At 35.1% G+C, this 18,267-nt stretch overlaps 1 protein-coding gene across 2 annotated transcripts; it reads right to left on the reverse strand.

Annotated features, from left to right (window-relative positions):
- Positions 1–15,760: 15,760 nt before the first annotated feature.
- On the reverse strand, positions 15,761–17,344 carry LOC110937033. 2 transcript variants are annotated; one of them, XM_022179445.2, is made up of 4 exons: positions 17,155–17,344; positions 16,878–16,924; positions 16,246–16,311; positions 15,761–15,978 (listed from the first exon to the last, which is right to left on the reverse strand). In XM_022179445.2, the coding sequence occupies exons 1-4, from the start codon at positions 17,310–17,312 to the stop codon at positions 15,875–15,877; spliced, it is 375 nt and encodes a 124-aa protein (XP_022035137.1). In that variant the 5' UTR covers positions 17,313–17,344; the 3' UTR covers positions 15,761–15,874. The 2 variants fall into 2 exon arrangements, with proteins under 2 accessions (XP_022035137.1, XP_035844461.1); XM_035988568.1 differs by lacking the exon at positions 15,761–15,978 and adding an exon at positions 15,989–16,131.
- Positions 17,345–18,267: the final 923 nt, after the last annotated feature.

The raw sequence follows: 18,267 nt of genomic DNA on the forward strand, positions 1-18,267 counted from the left end.
ACTTTCTCCGATTTCTGCCCAACATACTGGAGTTCTACACTTACGTCCATACAGTGCTTCAAATGGTGCAGCTTCGATGCTTGAATGATAACTATTGTTATAGGAGAATTCAATTAATGGCAAATGGCTATCCCAATTACCACCAAAGTCAATTACACATGCTCGGAGCATGTCTTCTAGAGTTTGTATTGTCCTTTCACTCTGTCCGTCTGTTTGTGGATGATATGCAGTACTTAGATTTAGTCGAGTTCCCATTGCTTTCTGAAAACTTTTCCAGAAATGAGAAGTAAATCGACTATCTCTATCCGATACTATGGAGAGTGGGACTCCATGTAGGGATACTACTTCGTCCACGTACAGTTGTGCTAACCTTTCCATGCTAAAGGTTTCTTTCATTGGTAAGAAATGAGCTGATTTGGTTAATCGGTCTACAATTACCCAAATTGCATCATTACCTCTTTTGGTTCTGGGTAACTTAGTAACAAAATCCATTGTTATGAGTTCCCATTTCCATACAGGCATTTCTAATTGTTGAAGTAATCCTGAAGGTTTCTGGTGTTCTGCCTTAACCTGTGAACAAGTTAAACACTTGGATACGTATTCAGCTATATCCTTTTTCATTCCTATCCACCAGAAATTATTTCTTAAATCTTGGTACATCTTATTGTTTCCTGGGTGCATGGTATACCTGGATTTATGAGCTTCTTCTAAGATTTTATTTCTTAACTCTCCTTGTTTAGGTACCCAAATTCGTTTCTTATGGAATCTCCAAATTCCATTGTTTCCTTGTTCTAGTTCTTTTAGGTAACCTTTCATTCCTTCAGCACCATCTTTGATTGCTGTTTCTTGAACTTCTTTGATTTGTGTCATTAAATCTACTTGGAGATTTAATCTCAGAGCACGGACTCGTTTCTGTTTCTCATGGTACTTATGACTTAAGGCATCTGCAACCACATTTGCCTTTCCTTCGTGATATTGAATATCACAGTCGTAATCACTTAGCATCTCCATCCATCTTCTTTGCCTCATGTTTAATTCTTTTTGCCCAAATATATATCTTAAACTCTTATGATCTGTATAAACAGTAAACTTACTTCCATACAGATAATGTCTCCATATCTTAAGGGCAAAAATTATGGCTCCTTGTTCTAGATCATGAGTCGTATAATTTTCTTCGTGCTTTTTCAGTTGTCTAGAAGCATACGCAATTACCTTCTTGCGTTGCATTAACACACATCCGTATCCTAATTTTGAAGCATCACAATATACTTCAAAGTCTTCTGTTCCTTCGGGTAAAGCTAAGATTGGTGCATTCGTCAATCTATGCTTTAAAATCTTAAAGGCTTCTTTTTGTCTAGGTCCCCATTCAAACTTAGTGGCTTTACAGGTTAACTTAGTTAAAGGTACGGCTATCTTAGAAAAATCTTTGATAAATCGTCTATAGTATCCAGCTAAGCCTAGAAAACTTCTTATCTCCATAGCTGTTTGTGGAACTTTCCATTTCATAATGGCTTCTATCTTAGCAGGATCTACATGGATACCTTCGTGATTTACCACATGTCCTAAGAATTGTACTTCTTGCAACCAAAATTCACATTTCGAGAATTTGGCATAAAGTTTTTCTTTTCTTAACAAGGTTAAGAGAACATGTAAATGCTCACAATGTTCCTTTTGGCTTTTGGAGTAAATAAGTATATCGTCGATGAAAACGATCACAAATTTATCCAAGTATGGTTTACAGATTCGATTCATCATGTCCATGAATGCTGCTGGGGCATTCGTTAATCCAAAGGGCATGACTGTAAACTCATAATGACCATACCTAGTTCTGAAGGCAGTTTTAGGTATATCTTCCTCTTGTACTTTCAACTGATGGTATCCGGATCTTAAATCTATCTTTGAGAAGTACCTAGCTCCTTGTAATTGATCGAAAAGATCATCAATCCTAGGTAATGGGTATCGATTCTTAATCGTAACCTTATTCAATTCTCTATAATCGATACACATTCTCATCGATCCATCTTTCTTTTTCACAAACAACACTGGTGCACCCCAAGGGGATGAACTAGGTTGTATGAATCCTTTGCTTAATAATTCTTCTAATTACTTTTTCAATTCTAACATTTCAGCAGGTGCTAATCTATATGGTGCTTTAGCTATTGGTACAGTACCTGGAATTAAATGAATTCTAAATTCTACTTCTCTATCAGGTGGTAGTCCAGGTAATTCTTCTGGAAATATATCTGGGTATTCTGACACTACCGGGATATCCTGAAGTTCTTTATCCTTAGTGTTAACGATTACTGAAATCATATACACCATCTCCTGCTTTCTTGAATAACTAGCCACTTTCATTACTGAAATGAATTTCAGTGGCTTTCGAGGTTTATTTCCAGTAATTAAAATTACTTCTCCGGAAGGTGTTTGAATTTCTACAGCATTTTTATCACATAGGATTCGAGCATGGTTGGCTATTAACCAATCCATTCCTAACACTACATCGAATCCGGCTAAATTCATTGGCAACAGATTTGCAGAAAACTTATGACCTAGTAATTCTATTTTTCCTTCTTGCCAGACTTGATTTATTTTTACAGAATTTCCTTCTGCGGTTTCTACTGTAAAGATTTGCCTAAGAGGGGTTAAAGGTAAATTAAGATCTTGGCAAAATAAAGTATTTATAAAACTTTGGTTTGCACCAGAGTCAAATAATACTTTTGCAAATACGTTGTGAACTAAGAACGTACCAGCGATCACATCTGGAATGAGTTCGGCCTCTTGAGTGGTTAGCTGGAACGCCCGCGCATTTCTCTTGGTTGTTCCTTCAGCTGGTTTGGCTTGGTTAACTACAGGTTTAGCTATCTTAGGACATTCAAATTGAAAGTGTCCCCTTTCTCTGCAATTATAACAAACTCTTGTTTTTTTTTTCTGCAGTCTTCTTCCCGATGTCCTTTCATTTTGCAAAAATTGCAAACCATGTTGCATTGTCCATAATGCTTCTTTTTGCAAATTTTGCAGAACGGAGATGATGAGGATTGCCCGGTTCCTCTTTTCTTGGTATTACCCACACGAAATCCTTGGGTAATCTTTTGAGCTAATTCCTTCTTGCGATCTTCCTCTCTTGTGCGTACCAATTCATCTGTTAGGGTATTAGCTAATTCTACAGCATCGTCAATAGTACGAGGTCTCGCAGCTTTAACGATGTTTCGGATCTCACTAATTAACCCCCAGATGTAACGAGAAATAAGTACCGGTTCTGGCGAAGCCAGTGATGGTACTATCCTTGCGTATTCAAAGAATGTCGAAGTATAGCCCCGACAATCTACACCTAGCATACGATGACTCAGGAACTTGTTTGCCATTTGTTCCTTCTCGTATTCGGGACAGAATTTTCTTTCTACCAGATTCTTGAATTCTTCCCAACTCATGGCATAGGCTATCCTTCTTCCTTTTGCCTGGAGGACCGTGTTCCACCATTCTAGTGCTCCTTCTTTGAACAGATTTGATGCATACATCACTTGATCCTCTTCGGCACATTTGTTTATTGCGATTACTGCTTCGGTTTTCTCTAACCAACGCAGTGTTGCAGTTGCCCCTTCGTTACCTGCAAATTCAGCGGGTTTGCAAGCAAGAAATTCTTTGTATGTGCAACCACGCGTTGCAGCTTTTATCCTTTTAGGAAGTGGGGCCCGTTGCGGATCATGATCGTCATGATTGCCGCCTCCATTTATGCTGTTACTGCCGTTATCTTCTGGAATACGTTTACTAGGAATTAATTGTGGTTCGGCAGGTTTCTGAACAGCAGCCACAATTTCTGGAATAGCATGAGCTATCCCTTGGGCGATAAAGTGCTCGATATCTTGTCGAGTTATATATTGATCTTCCTGTTCTTGCTCAGATTGATTTACTTCATTAATTGGTTCATTGTTAGCGTTTTCCATCTGCTAGTTGGTAAAAATTATTAGTGTCTAACTTATTAATGACAAAATTCACATAGATAAACACATAGATTATCACAATATACAAGTATAACCAAAATTGTCGATTTCTCGACTTTTACTTTGTTATGGTATATTGTATATGCATCCATACACACCGTATTTTACAGAGTTTTATTGCCCATTTTACAGAATTTTAATTTACTATTGTACAATACGGCTTTTTGTGGTTTAACTGACTGTTCTAGTAACGATGCTCCCTCTCATCGTACTTCCAAGTTAGATGCTCCCCCATTTCCCGGATCCTATTACCTGTACCTATCAGTTCTTCACTGAACTGATGGAGTTCAGCTAGGTTTTCATTACTCATGGGAGGATTCGGGAGTGGTTCTGGGTCAAATTGTGGAAGGAAGCTATAAGGACCGTTGACTATGTTTTGGAATTGCCAGTCGTTTGTCCACCATTCTTCCAGTTCCCCTAGTGGTTGGGTATGGATTAAAGGTTCTGGAATAGTCGGTGCTACGGTTAAAGGAAATTGGACTGTAGCCGGGTAAGGATAGAGATTAGTGCGGATTGGGCTTATGACCTCACAGTTTCCTAATAGACAGTCTATTTCATCTTGAAAAGTAAGTTCTTCTGGCTGTTTGGAACTTTCGCCAATCTCTATTCCCTTTTGTTTCAGATCTATTCCTATTTCCTTTTCGGGTGGTTTTGAACTTTCTCCAGTTTCTATTTCCTTTTCCTTGCTCACGATCACGGGATTTTCTATTTTAGGGAGTCTCCTAGTGGCAGGTTTCCTACGGCGTACTTTCCTCCACCCTACGTATCTTCTCTTCTTTTTAGGTTTGGCTTTTTCCAGCGGTGGAGCTTTGAATTCCACAGGTTCTTCTATGTCAGCAATGTAACCAGTAAAGTCGTGAGAGACTTCGATAGGCACTGGATATAAATTGAGATTCTGGAATGCTTCCGACATCTCATTCATGCTGCATAGCATATATGCAAAATGCAATGTTAAAACTTTGGGACAAAGTTTAACAAACAAACACTGAAGTTTTATTGCATATTACTTTTTTGTACAGAAATAACGGAAATAAACACACTGGGATTTTATTTATTTACTGGGTGGTGATTTCCCTTACTAGACCCAACTTATAGGATATTTAGAGTTTGGCATCTTCTGCTACAGTAGCTAGCATATATAGATTTGCCCATTTCTTGTCTATTTTATCTTCCCAAGGTGTATTATTACCCAATTCTTGAACTTCTGGGTTAAACCTAACTCTCTTGGTTCGGGGTTTCTTTTTCTCCTGACTCTTTTTAAGTATCGAATTCCTTTTCTCTGGGGAAAGAGGATTCTCATAGTTTGCTTTGCGGACAAAGATTCCTTCTTCTAGTTTTACTGGGTTTCTAGAAGAAGATGACACATCTAGTTTGTGGTAGATAGCAGACAGCTTTTGCTTACCCATACTGTAACTAAAAATAACCAGTTAATAAAACATATAATCACTGAATAACAATTAGTAAAATTAAGCATTTGGACAAAATACTTAATTTAGGCTTAATCAGTGGCTCGATCAGTGGCTCAATTTAATTATTAGCTCTGATACCACCTTCTGTCGCGACCCCCGACCCACCCTGGACGGGATTGGGAGCCGCGAGCAGTTCCAGTGGTACCCGTGGTATTTAATTTATGTAACAGCGGAAGTCTTTTTACAACAGGATCTTTTCACCGGAAAATGCTCGTTTAATATATTACACAAAGTTTAAGGGATGAATCCAAAATTTACAATAAGTTGATTTCACACAGAAATCTTTATTTTCCAAAACATGTTTTATTCATTTATTTACACTGAGCCACTTCTTGAGCTTGATAGTGCTTTACTGCACTTTTCCTGGATCACACAGATCACCTGAAACATGTTTGAAAAAGGTTTTGTCAGCGGGGAAATACTGAGTGAATCATTCCATTTTCTAAAACGACCCGTTAGTTATAAATTTACAGTATTAAGAGCGATTACAATGTTTCTATCAACCAATTATCAAGAATGGGTATTTGTCACTCGACCGGATCTGTGACTGTGGTCATACCACTATTGGGTCCCTTTGCCCTAATAGTGACGATTTACTCACACAGAGTAATAATCACTCACATAGAGTAATACTCACTCACATAGAGTGATAAAAATAGTAATGTGCACAATACCCCACATACCAGCTGTAATTTGGTGATTACAAAGACTTAATCCCTGTAATTACAACCTTGAAAATAATTTGAGGTATTGTAATACTTACTCACAAACTGTGAGAAAACAATTTAAAAAGGAGAATGACTCACATTGCAGATTTAACGAGCAAATAGATAATGCCTACTGATTAGCCTTGATTACACCTAGTTTAACACAATGCACACACTGACAGGTTAGTAACTAATACAGCAGTTACGTCAATTCACGAGATTAAACCCTCACAACGATTAATCAGTGCAATACTCGATAATTCAATCGGATTCACAACGAATAACAGAGTATAGTCCGAATTCGAACAGCACTCAAATATTCAAGTCGAAATCCCGACGAATAATCAAAGTACAAGCTCAATTGAGCAGCACCCGGTCTATCGTTGGATAGTTATAATCGATCGGACGTTGAATCGTAATAGAGATCGAGTTATTACCCTGATTGTGGCAGCATCTCGTGATTAGTGTGTGTGTGTTGGACTGTTTCTGTGATAACTCAGTCTACGTAACTCAATTTTACGTCGTTCCAAAGACAGAATTCAAGTCCCAACCCCTTCTATTTATACTGAAAATTTAACCCGCCCGCGTGTCGCGTAAGACGACAGTGATTCTATCGCGACTCGCCTGGGAAACCCATCTAGCCTAGAGTAGCCTTGTTGTGGGTATAGGCCTGCTGAGTTGGTTTCGACTGAAACTTAACTCCCATGTAAAAACTGTTAAGATATTACCAATTAGGGTTTACCCCCCTTGAGTTTTAGGGGCCCTGATCCTGATTCCGATTGTTATGAAAATTTTAGGGTTAGTGCCAAATTACTTGGGTGTCTCAATTAGGGTTTTCTTATTGACTAATTAGTGTCCTAATTATTGATTTTAGTGGCAGTTGTTACATGTACCACTCAAAGCGTAGAGAAAAATGTAAAACGCGTTATTATATTTTAACTTTATATCTTTATTTATAAAGAGACTAGATTATAGACCCGTGTATTAAAAGGTGTTGTACCATAAAAACGATTTGATTATATAGTCTGTAAAAAATTAAAAGGTGTTGTACCATAAAAACGATTTGATTATATAGTCTGTAAAAAAACTTTATAAAACCGACGTATTCTCATCATCATATGACAATTCATACAACTAACTTAAATCTATCATAAAAACTGGCCTATATATGTTATTTAGTAACACGAAAAATACTATAATAGTGTGTGCATTACACGGGTCAAATACTGAAAAAATATAAAATACATAAATATATACATTACGTATAATATTGTATATAAATAATATTATTTTTTTATTATTAGGTATCCTCTAAATATTACTTTTACTCAAAGTTAATAAAAATAAATTTATTGTTGTTTGTTTAATTAGATTTGTTATTCTTATTAATCGTTGTTATGCGAATTTAATTAATAATAAATGATTATAAAAATATGACCTAGGTTAATGGTTTAAGTATGCCAAATAAAATATTTTCATAATTAATTGATAATTTACTATGTTCATAAGTTGGTAAAAAAAGAAATTAATGATATTATAATATAGTTCAGTTATCATTTCCTACTTTATAAAGCATTTTTTATATAAGGTCGATTAAGTTACTATTTCTTACTTTATATAATATTTCTTTATTTAGAGTCATGAAAAAACTAGACGGGGAAAAAATTGATGATGTAAAATTTTTTTATAAAACAAAATACATAAGATAATGGGTAGATGTGTTGTTAGAATATATGTACAAGTCAGGTTATTGCTATGAATAGTGTTCATATGTATTGGTCTCTGTTAACTTAGGTTTTGTGTCTTCATTATTCACATACCATGTAAGTTATCTTTATTTATTCATTTCGAGAATAAAATTTTCTTTTAGGATGGTATAGTTGTAATACTCGGAAAAAATACACAATATTATGCCTGAATAATATTTAAAATGAAAAAATGTCATTGATATTAATTGTGGTTTTATAGAATATGAAATATTAAACATATCATCTGATAAAGAAAATAGAATTATTTCACTAAAAAATAGATAATCTGATAAATAAAATATAATTAGTTTTCTAAAAAAGAAACAAAAAACGAATATTCTATAAAATACTTCAAATTTAATTCCCAAATTATTTTCTTATCATACATACGGTTTTAAGCATTCATAGGCTATTATATATATTAATAATATATTTAAGCATAATATATTAGATATTTTAAACTAATATATTATTATTATTATTATTATTATTATTATTATTAGTCAATAATATTAACAATATTATTCCTAAATTAATAGAGAAAATAGCAAGTGACATTAATCCGGTTTTAATTGATATTTTCTTTTTTACTCAGCCCGTGCAATACACGGATGAATAACTTAATGGATTTTATTAAGACCGCCCATAGTGGGGCGTTTTTTTTAAAAAAAATTTCAAAAATAACGCTCTATAACGCCTCAGTAGCCGTTACACCCGGTGTTACCGGGCGTTATTTTCGAAAAAAAATCACCATGGCGTTTTAATTAAAACGCTTAAAATTTATGGGGGTGGGGGGGCGAGATTTGTACCGTTGACAAACGGTCATATTTTTTTTTTAATTTAAAATATTACCCACTATATATATATATCAACCCACATTCTCACATTTTTTATAAAAAAAACCCACTTTCTCTCCCACTTTCTTCTAATTTTTATAAAAAAAAACCCACTTCCTCCTATTATTTATACAATCATGCATCCATACCGACCCCCTTTTGGTGTCCCCGCAAGACCCACGAACCCGAATACAACCCAACCGCAAAACCCGTATAACCTTCAAGACATGGACCCGAGCTTTTTAACGTACGCGGCTTACTTGAGTGGCACCCCTCCGTTTGTGCCTCCCACTTTCGGCTATGGTCAAGCCGGCGGGTCTCAACCGTCACAACCCGAATCCGAACCCGATGTCGATGTTGTGCCGGAGACGCAACCCGAACCGGTGCAAGATAAATCGAAACGCGACAAAAGGTCGCATAAGAAGAAGGAAAAAGACGAACCTCGGCGTACAAAAAATATCATTAAATGGACGAAGGAAGAGGAATTCACGTTGACTCGGGCGTGGCTCGACATTTCGGAGAACGAAGAAACCGGTAACTATTTTATATATATATTATTTTATTTATTTTGTTATTTTAATTTTTAACATACAACTTATAATTTTTTTTAATTTGTAGCAAACTTTCAAACGGGCCCCGTTTTTTGGGATATGGTTCTTTTTAGCACGTGGGGTCAAGGCGAACATCGGGACAAAGATTTCATTTCTAGCAAATGGACCGACATCAACAACAAGTCTCACGCGTTCCAAGAAGTTTAACAACGTAACTACGATACTCGCCCGAGCGGTGAAAGTGACATCGGGGTTTTAACGAGGACTTTGGAGGAGTTCGAGAGTGCGAAATGCCCTTTCACGTACTATAAGTGTTGGGAGCTACTACGAAAAAGTCCAAAGTGGGCGGTAGTTAATCCAATGACGTCTAGTAGTAGACGTCGAGCTAAAAGGTCAAAAACATCATCCTCCGTTGACCCGTCAACTCCGACATCGGATGCCCGCAATGTTGATTTAAATGAGGCGGCGGACGTTGACGAGGAAATTCAAGAAGAGTTGGTCCGACCCACCGGTAGAAGAAAAGGAACCGGGAAAAAAACGGTCGAGTCGTCTTCCGATCTCGAGTTAAAGGAAGATTTCGAGGAGATGAACCGTCGTCTCCAAGACATTCGCGACCTCGGCCACCAAGGTTATGAGATTATGAAAGAACGAGTGGCCAAAACCAAAAAGTTTAACGAGATGCAAGAGGCGAGGCAAATGGAAAAGGACGTTGAGTTTTTGTCCAAACCTATCGACCACCTACAAGGCGATGCGTTGATCCTTGCGCAAATGCGTTGCCAAAAAATTAGAGAAAAATATGGACTCTAGATGATGTTCTTTTTTTTTTTTAACTTTCTTTTATTTTTTCGGTTTTTTTTTATGTTTTTTTATCTTCGGTTTTTTTTTCAATATTTTTTTTTTAATTTCAAGTAGTGTAATTTTTTTTTTTAAATTAATGAAGTTTTTTATGTTTTAAATTAAAAAAAATAATTGTGAAATGATTGAATAGGGGTTATTGGCATAATGCCCCACTACGTCACTTTTGGTATAATGCCCAAGTGTGACTAGGATGCCACGTGTCAGATAATGCCTCATGGTGGAGGCATTATAACAACTTACCACTACACATGGTGTGTAAAGTTAAGTATTATTTAATAATGATTACTTTAGAGGTTTTGGAAATGTATTATATTTATACACGAAATATGTGTGTTCAATTAAAAAAAATGATTTTTTTAGTGAAACTTGTAAGAATGAACTGCTATAAGCAACTTAATTTTTTTACTAAAGTTAAGTTTTATTTAATAATGATTACTTTAGAGGTCTTGAACTTGAGAATTATATTACGTAATATCAAATCAGTATCAACTGCTATAAGCAACTTATTTTTTTTACGAATACCAAAGGACAAACGTAAACTGTTCAGTTAATTTAAATCCTTATTTATAACTCAGTATGTATTTGTTCACTAAAAACACAATTGACATACTCAACTTATGCAAAAATTAAATTGGATTGAAGCCTAATTAGCACATAAAATTGTACGTATATAGGGTGTCTTTGCATGTGAGTTTTTTGGTTCGCTTGTCTTTACGAACTCTTTATTAACATACAAAGACAAGTCAATTCACACAATCAATTTTATATCAATTCTTATGTGCTAATTATGTGCCAAAAAGTATGTTAATAAAAAGTTCGTGAAGGCAAGCTATATACGTTTAAACTATCATCAAACTTCTAGGGACGAAGAAACGCGGGTATTTTTGTCATATTAGTTTTTTACATTTCAATTTCATTTCTAGATATAACAACCAAGCATATTCCAAGTTTTTAATGGAATTAATTCCAAAGAAAAGCTTTAAATATATACTCTTTTAAAAGTAGAAAATTGTAGGAAGAGTATAAAACAGACTTTGACTGAACTTATTTTAGATTTTCGTTTTTGTAATTTTAGATGTTTTGTTTAGATCATTGTTCATTTTTATTAGGCGTTGTATTTTTTCATCATTGTGTCTTTTGTTTTTGATTGATTGTATCTTTTTTCCTTATCATTGTTTCATATTGTTAAATCTAGGTGCAAGATCAGAGAGATGAATACAAACATGATTCATAAATTTTTTCTTTTAATTTTGTGTGAATTGATAAAAATTACAAGTTTTAATGACTAAAAACAATTTAATCCTACTAGGACTCATATTCTTACTCATACTTATCCTAAACAATTAGAAACTAAATAAAACTAATACATAGGATATTATATATATTGATTTCGAGAGATGACGAATAGTAAATTTATTTTTATAATAATATATAGTTTTTTTATTATTTAATATATTATAATAGTTTATTATTATATTTACTTTTAATAATATATGTTCCTTTTTTTAAACGTATATTTCATTTACCTTTTTTAAAAAATTGTTTTTTTCTTTTTTTTAACATATATTAATTTATCGATTAATTTGATACTTCTTTAATAAGTTACGTTTATAACTTTTTTCTCGTAGTTGTGCTTGATTTCTTTCCCTAACATTCCGTTATAAGTTTTGTTAAAAACGAGGTTATACTCAAAATAAAGTATTTATTTAGTATCATAAAACGGTACGATGATAAACTAAATCGTTCTAATGGTTTGACTTTCCAAACAACATACTTTATTTTCAAATCACGCTTGTTTTACATTATCATTTGTTCGGTTTCGCCGCAACGCGCGATATAAAAACTTAGTTCAAATAATAATGAAACAATTGGTTACTATTTTACTCGTTTAGTCCTTCGACTTTAGATCTTCTTCAAACCGTCTCTTGGGATCTTTCGTACCTCCCTAGTTGATGTTGAAATTTGATTACTCCCTCTCAACATCAACTTCCATAAGTCTCCCTCTCAATCTTAACTCATGCTGTCTCGATTTACCGCACCATCTTCGGTAAACTTTTGACCTCCATTGACATCTTCAGTAGACGCACTACTGTTATCGTCATTGGTTACAACATTATTACCAGTACTAACATCACTTTATCCGGTAGTCACAACGCCACTTCATCCTTACGAGTCTGAAGCGACACACGCTTCGCTTTGGCCGAAAAATGTATTTTCATCTAGATTCGATTGGTAGTCACAAACTATGTGACCCTTTTAAAAGAACTTCAAGATACCCTCGAACACCATTTAAGTAGGCCTCGAACTATCCTTCAAACCCACTTCAATCGAACCTTTGAACTTGACCAATAACAGAACTCGATCAATTGGAAGAAGGGATTACTTTCCAACTGCCTTCAACCGAATTGAATCAAAGGGTACACCAAGATCTGATCGGGATCTTTTACCACTGCCTTTGAATGAGTCTTCTCCTTTTGTTCACCTTACTACTTGTAACTCTGCCATCGTTTCGGTTTCTTGACTGGTTCTTCACTGCGATCGAATTCTAAACTCCTGCGATCGGAAATTTACTACGATCGGTGCCTATACACTTCTGATTGGAAATAATTTTATGTTCTTATATCTTGAAACAATAACCCTAATCAAAATCGTATTTATATATTTATGTAATCATTTAATTATTTATTTTGGTTGGGAAATTATATAATATAAAAGCCCCCAAATAAAAGAACCCAAGTCATAGTCTTGGTTAAGTCGTTCAGTTTGTTTAGAAATTCGTTATTATATATTTTAAGGTAATTTTATTTGGATCATTCGTTTCCTTCGCGGTGTCATTTATGGATTATCTTTGCAAACACTGAGTAGATCTTTCCTCTTTTTACTTCAAAATATTTTGGGGGTGTATTATTGTGTTAAAACTCATATTCATTTTATTTACTAAATCAACCATGCAAAATTCATTGTGTAAATTATGTGTTATGTATGCTTGTTGTTAAGACTTCATGTGGTAGTTAAATTGGTATAACAAACACTACAAGAAAACTGGGTTTTTAGTACGCGCAAAAGCGTCCTAAAATGCTATTTAATAGGACCTTTTATTTAATAGGACCAACGGTAAAAGTGTTTCATGTAAAGGGGTTGTAATAAGTCACGGAACTAAAAAAGCGTCCTAACATCTCAAATAAGATTATAAAACCAATTTTATGGTCGTGTAATATGTATTTGAACAACCAAAATAGTGTCCTAATAAAAACATTTTAGGACACTTTTACGATGTTCTAAAATGTGCTTACATAGTTTTATCTTTTGATACACTTACAAGCGTCCTTAGAAATTAATTGATAGGACCCTTATGATGTAACATTATAGCTAATTTAGTACCAAGAAAAAAGGTCCTAATATACCAAATAAGATTATGAAACCAATTTTATGGTCGCATAATATGTCTATAGACAACTTAAATAGCTTCCTAAAAAGAACATATTAGGACACTTTTACAATGTTCTAATATGTGATTACCTACTTTTAATCTTTTGATACACATACAAGCGTCCTTAAAAATTAATTTATAGGACCCTTATGATGTAATGTTATAGCTACTTTAATATCAAGAAAATGGTCCTAATATCCCAAATAAGATTATAAAACCAATTTTATTAACAGACCATCAACATATAACATCCTAATAGTTATTGTATAACATCAACTAACAAAAGAAATAAAACTTCATTATATTTCAAATAAGCATGTTCATAACAAAAACACTAACCATAAATAAGTTATAACATTATCTATCATAAAGTCTTAACATTTAACAAAGAAATTAAAAGCAAATAAAGAAATAAGAAGCATAAAATCTTGAGTCATCATGCATCCTCAATCCTCATGGACTACCTACAAATAAATCATCCATGTATAAGCATTAAGTTCCATGATATTAAAATTATTTGTATCACAAGTTTAACAAATACATACCGAGATGAATGGATAAGGCCATATGTGATGGATGCACCAATACAATCTTGAATTGTAGAAAATAAACCATATGGTCTTTTCTAGTTTAAGAAACAAGTTCAAAAGGATGCAATTCAAGTAAAAGTAATCAGTAAGTAGTGAGTTGTGACAATCGTACAAAATCTAACCTTCTCACCAAATCCAAAACCATTCCCTTTTCATGAACTAGAAATGTGGTTGTGCACTTTTAGAAACTAGCAAGGAAGACATCCAAAACCATTACCTTTTCATGAACTAGAAATGTGCTTGTGCACTTTTAGAAACTACCAAGAAAGACATTATAGAGAAATCAAAGAACCTATCTTCACCATCTATATCTCCATGCTACAAATCATAAGATGCATAAATTCATCTGATAAAAAATTCATAAAAGCAAACATACCATATCAATTCAAGGGCGACTCAGCCATTTTAGAGGCCTAAAGAGAAGTCTAAAATTGGAGCCTTCTCCATAATTTATTGAAATAAATTCTAAATTCAACATCAGCAAAGATCAAAGTACTTAGGGGTGTAAACAAGTCAAGCTACTCGAGCTTAGCTCGAAACGAGTCGAGCTTAAACAATGTCGAGATCGAGCCCAAACTTAAAAATAAGCTTCTTGAGTAAACAAGCTCGAGCTTCACTTATCAAGCTCTAGCCACCTCGTGAGCCAAAACGAGTCCATTATTTATCCAATTTTTAACTAATATATTGAATTATAATAATTAATTTTTTAAAAAATTATAAAATATAACTATATTATATATAAAATAACATTTATAATTAACATAAATTAATTAGCCAAGCCCGAGTTTGAAAAACTACCTAAAAGCCCACCTCAGGCTTTCTAAGTTAAATGAGCTCGAGCTTGAGTCTAATCAAGTCCGGGCTCGACTCGTTTGTACCCCTAGGGGTTAATATAGTAATTATTTTAATTTAATACAATTATTTTATTAGTTATACAACTTTTAACTAATATTAAAAAGTTCACAATTTTTAAATAGTAACTATTATAATTTAATACACTAGTTAAAAATAGTAAAAGTAATGGACTCGTTTAGGCTCGCGAGGTGGCTAGACTTCGATAAGTGAAGCTCGGGCTCTTTTACTCAACAAGCTTATTTTGTTTGGGTCGGGCTTGGCCTCGTTTAAGCTCGAAAACTCTGACTTGTTTCAAGCTGAGCTCGAGTAGCTCGGTTCATTTACACGCCAAGTCAGAGCTTATTTTGTTTGGGTCGGGCTTGGCCTCGTTACCGTATGTTATTGTGAAATAAGCCACTAGCATTATAAAATCCAATAATGCTAGTGCCTTATTTCACAATAACAATTTGGGATAATTAAAAAGATATGTCAGTTATCTTAATCGTGAATTTGAATTATTGGTCATGGTAACTTAAGTGTGTGCGTATTAGGCGCAACTGACCACACTCAAGTGCAATCAAATGGTGTTCAAATGATTCTAACAAAATCATGCATATTGTTACAGCAGCAACAGAGTGTAGACCAAATGAACATATGGTATCCTTGAAATAATAATGGAAGATATTTTAGAAAGATAGATTTTTAATTTGAGAAAACAAATATCATAAGACCATAGAACGATAATAAAGATAGATTTTTAATTTGTCGTAAGACCATAGAACGATAAAGCATTCTTACATAGAACGATAAAGCATTCTTACATAGATTGGTCAGAGGCCTTTGCTGCAGCCCTTCAAAAACAATAACTCACACCAGCTAAGGAAGAGACTAAACCAATCAAAACTACAAAAACATGCCTGAAACCATGGACACCTGGAGCTTTAGCTTCCCCAACTTCTGCATCCAAAAAAATAAAAGAAATGATAGGCTTGATAATCGCATAGAAGGGTACACTCTTTCCTAAAGATGTTCAGATATCCAATATCTAATTAGAAGTTGATGAGACAGAGAAAAATAGCATTGCACAGAGAGACCTGTAACACCTTGCAACTATGAAAGAAAAAATAAGAACCCACAAGAAATTTTCATTTGTAAATGTAGTACAGAAAAACTTCTTAAGAGAATAAAGACCGATTATTGATTTATATGAATTTATTAACTCACTTTTTTGGGTTCTATATGCTGGTGATCCACGTATAAAGAGCACCCCAACGAAACTGAAAGGAATACCTGAAAATCCAATATCAATCATGAAAAGACTAATGTGAAATTGTTCAAGAAATAAAAAGATATACAAATACACAGAGCGGTTTGATACATGTATGAAATGTATTAAATGTCAAACATGATCAATTATTTCTTAAAAAGAATTGTTATTGTACCTGCTACTTCTGCAATCTTCAAATTGACACAAATCAACATAAAACCGTCCACTTACTCACTCATCCTATTATTCTTAGCTCTCTGCCTCTCCGTTGGGTCTATTTGTTTGTTTTTTATTTTATTCTTTACTTTTAAACTTATTGTTAAGAATTTACTCTCCCCAACTCTTGGTTTCTATTCAATCTGTACCATGCATCTTAACTCTATTTAGTGAAAGGCAAGTCTCACACAGGCATTTCATCGAGCAAGTGATGTGCATTAGTTATAAACATTATTCAGATGTCAAAATTGATTCAAAGGAGCCCCATAATCACAAGTTTATACAACAAAAAACACTAAATTGAAACATTCATTGGTTAAATTTTAACATTTGCATAAAATTGAACACATTCACAGTCAACATTGAATCTCACCTTTGTCAACATACATGGTCTCTTTTAATATCAGGTCATCAATGAATCTGCAAGTTTCACCAAGATATGTCACTAATCCCCAAATTATTTTCAGTTTTGACCTAAATCTCTATAGAAATGAACTATGATATCATAGTCGCTAAGTAGATATGTTTAAATCACCAAAATCAATAAAGCTAACTGTTAACTTAAACTCAAAATCGATTAATATTAGTAAATCCAACAAATATGTAGCCTAAATAAAGTGAAAAACAAGAGAACCGAGAGAGATTATAACTGATAGTTGGTGCAGTAGAAAAGCCTTAGATGATGAAGATGTGTGTTATTGGGTTGACGGCAATTGAATCTTGATGAAATCATTTTGTCATTGTAGAGAACCGACATCAGAGAGATGGTCAAAGAAATAGATGAAACTGGCTTTGTGAAACTGAACATTTGATTTTTAAGGGTAAACTAATATTTTTAGGGAATTAGGGTTGTGATTCGGAGGGAATAAATTTCAAGGAAATTTTATTGAAAAGTTTTAGTGAAAAAAGCGGGAAATTTTATTAAAAAGTTTTAGTGAAAAAAAGTTTAATTTGCCGAGAGATCAAGCTCGGCTAGTTTCGATATTTATTTCTAAAGCTCAAGCTCGGCCCGTGAATAGTGTTTCAAGCTCGGCTCGTTTATTATTTATTAATTAAACCGGCCACCCCCACCACTCACCGGCCACCACCACCACTCACCACCACCACTCATCGGCCACCGCCATTACCCACCACCACTCACCACCAGTGGCCACCACCATTACTCACCACCACCACTCACTGGCCACCACCACTGTCGGCCACCACCACTATCGGCCACCAACACCGGCCACCACCACCACCACCATCACTCACCATCACCTCTCACCACCACCGCCTGCTACCACCACCAGCCACCACCACTACTCACCACCACCACCACCGGCCACCGCCACTACTCACCAACACCACCACCGGCCACCGCCACTACTCAGCACCACCACTACCGGCCACCGCCACTACTCACCACCACCACCACCGGCCACCATCACCACTCAGCACCACCACTCACCGCCCACCACCACCACTCACCGGCCACCACCATTGTCGGCCACCACCACCGCCGGTTACCACCACTACCACCGGCCACCAATCACCGGCCACCACCACTACTCACCACCACCACCACCACCACCACTCACCGGCCACTACCACCGGCTACCACCATTACTCACCACCACCACCACTTCTCACCACCACCTCTTACCAGCACTACCAGCACCACCACCTTTCACCGGCACCAGCACCACCACCACTCACCGGCTACCACCACTACTCACCACCACCACCGGCCACCACTACTACTCACCACCACCACTTACCAC

The sequence above is a fragment of the Helianthus annuus genome, chromosome 4 (assembly GCF_002127325.2).
Source record: "Helianthus annuus cultivar XRQ/B chromosome 4, HanXRQr2.0-SUNRISE, whole genome shotgun sequence".
NCBI lineage: Eukaryota > Viridiplantae > Streptophyta > Magnoliopsida > Asterales > Asteraceae > Helianthus > Helianthus annuus.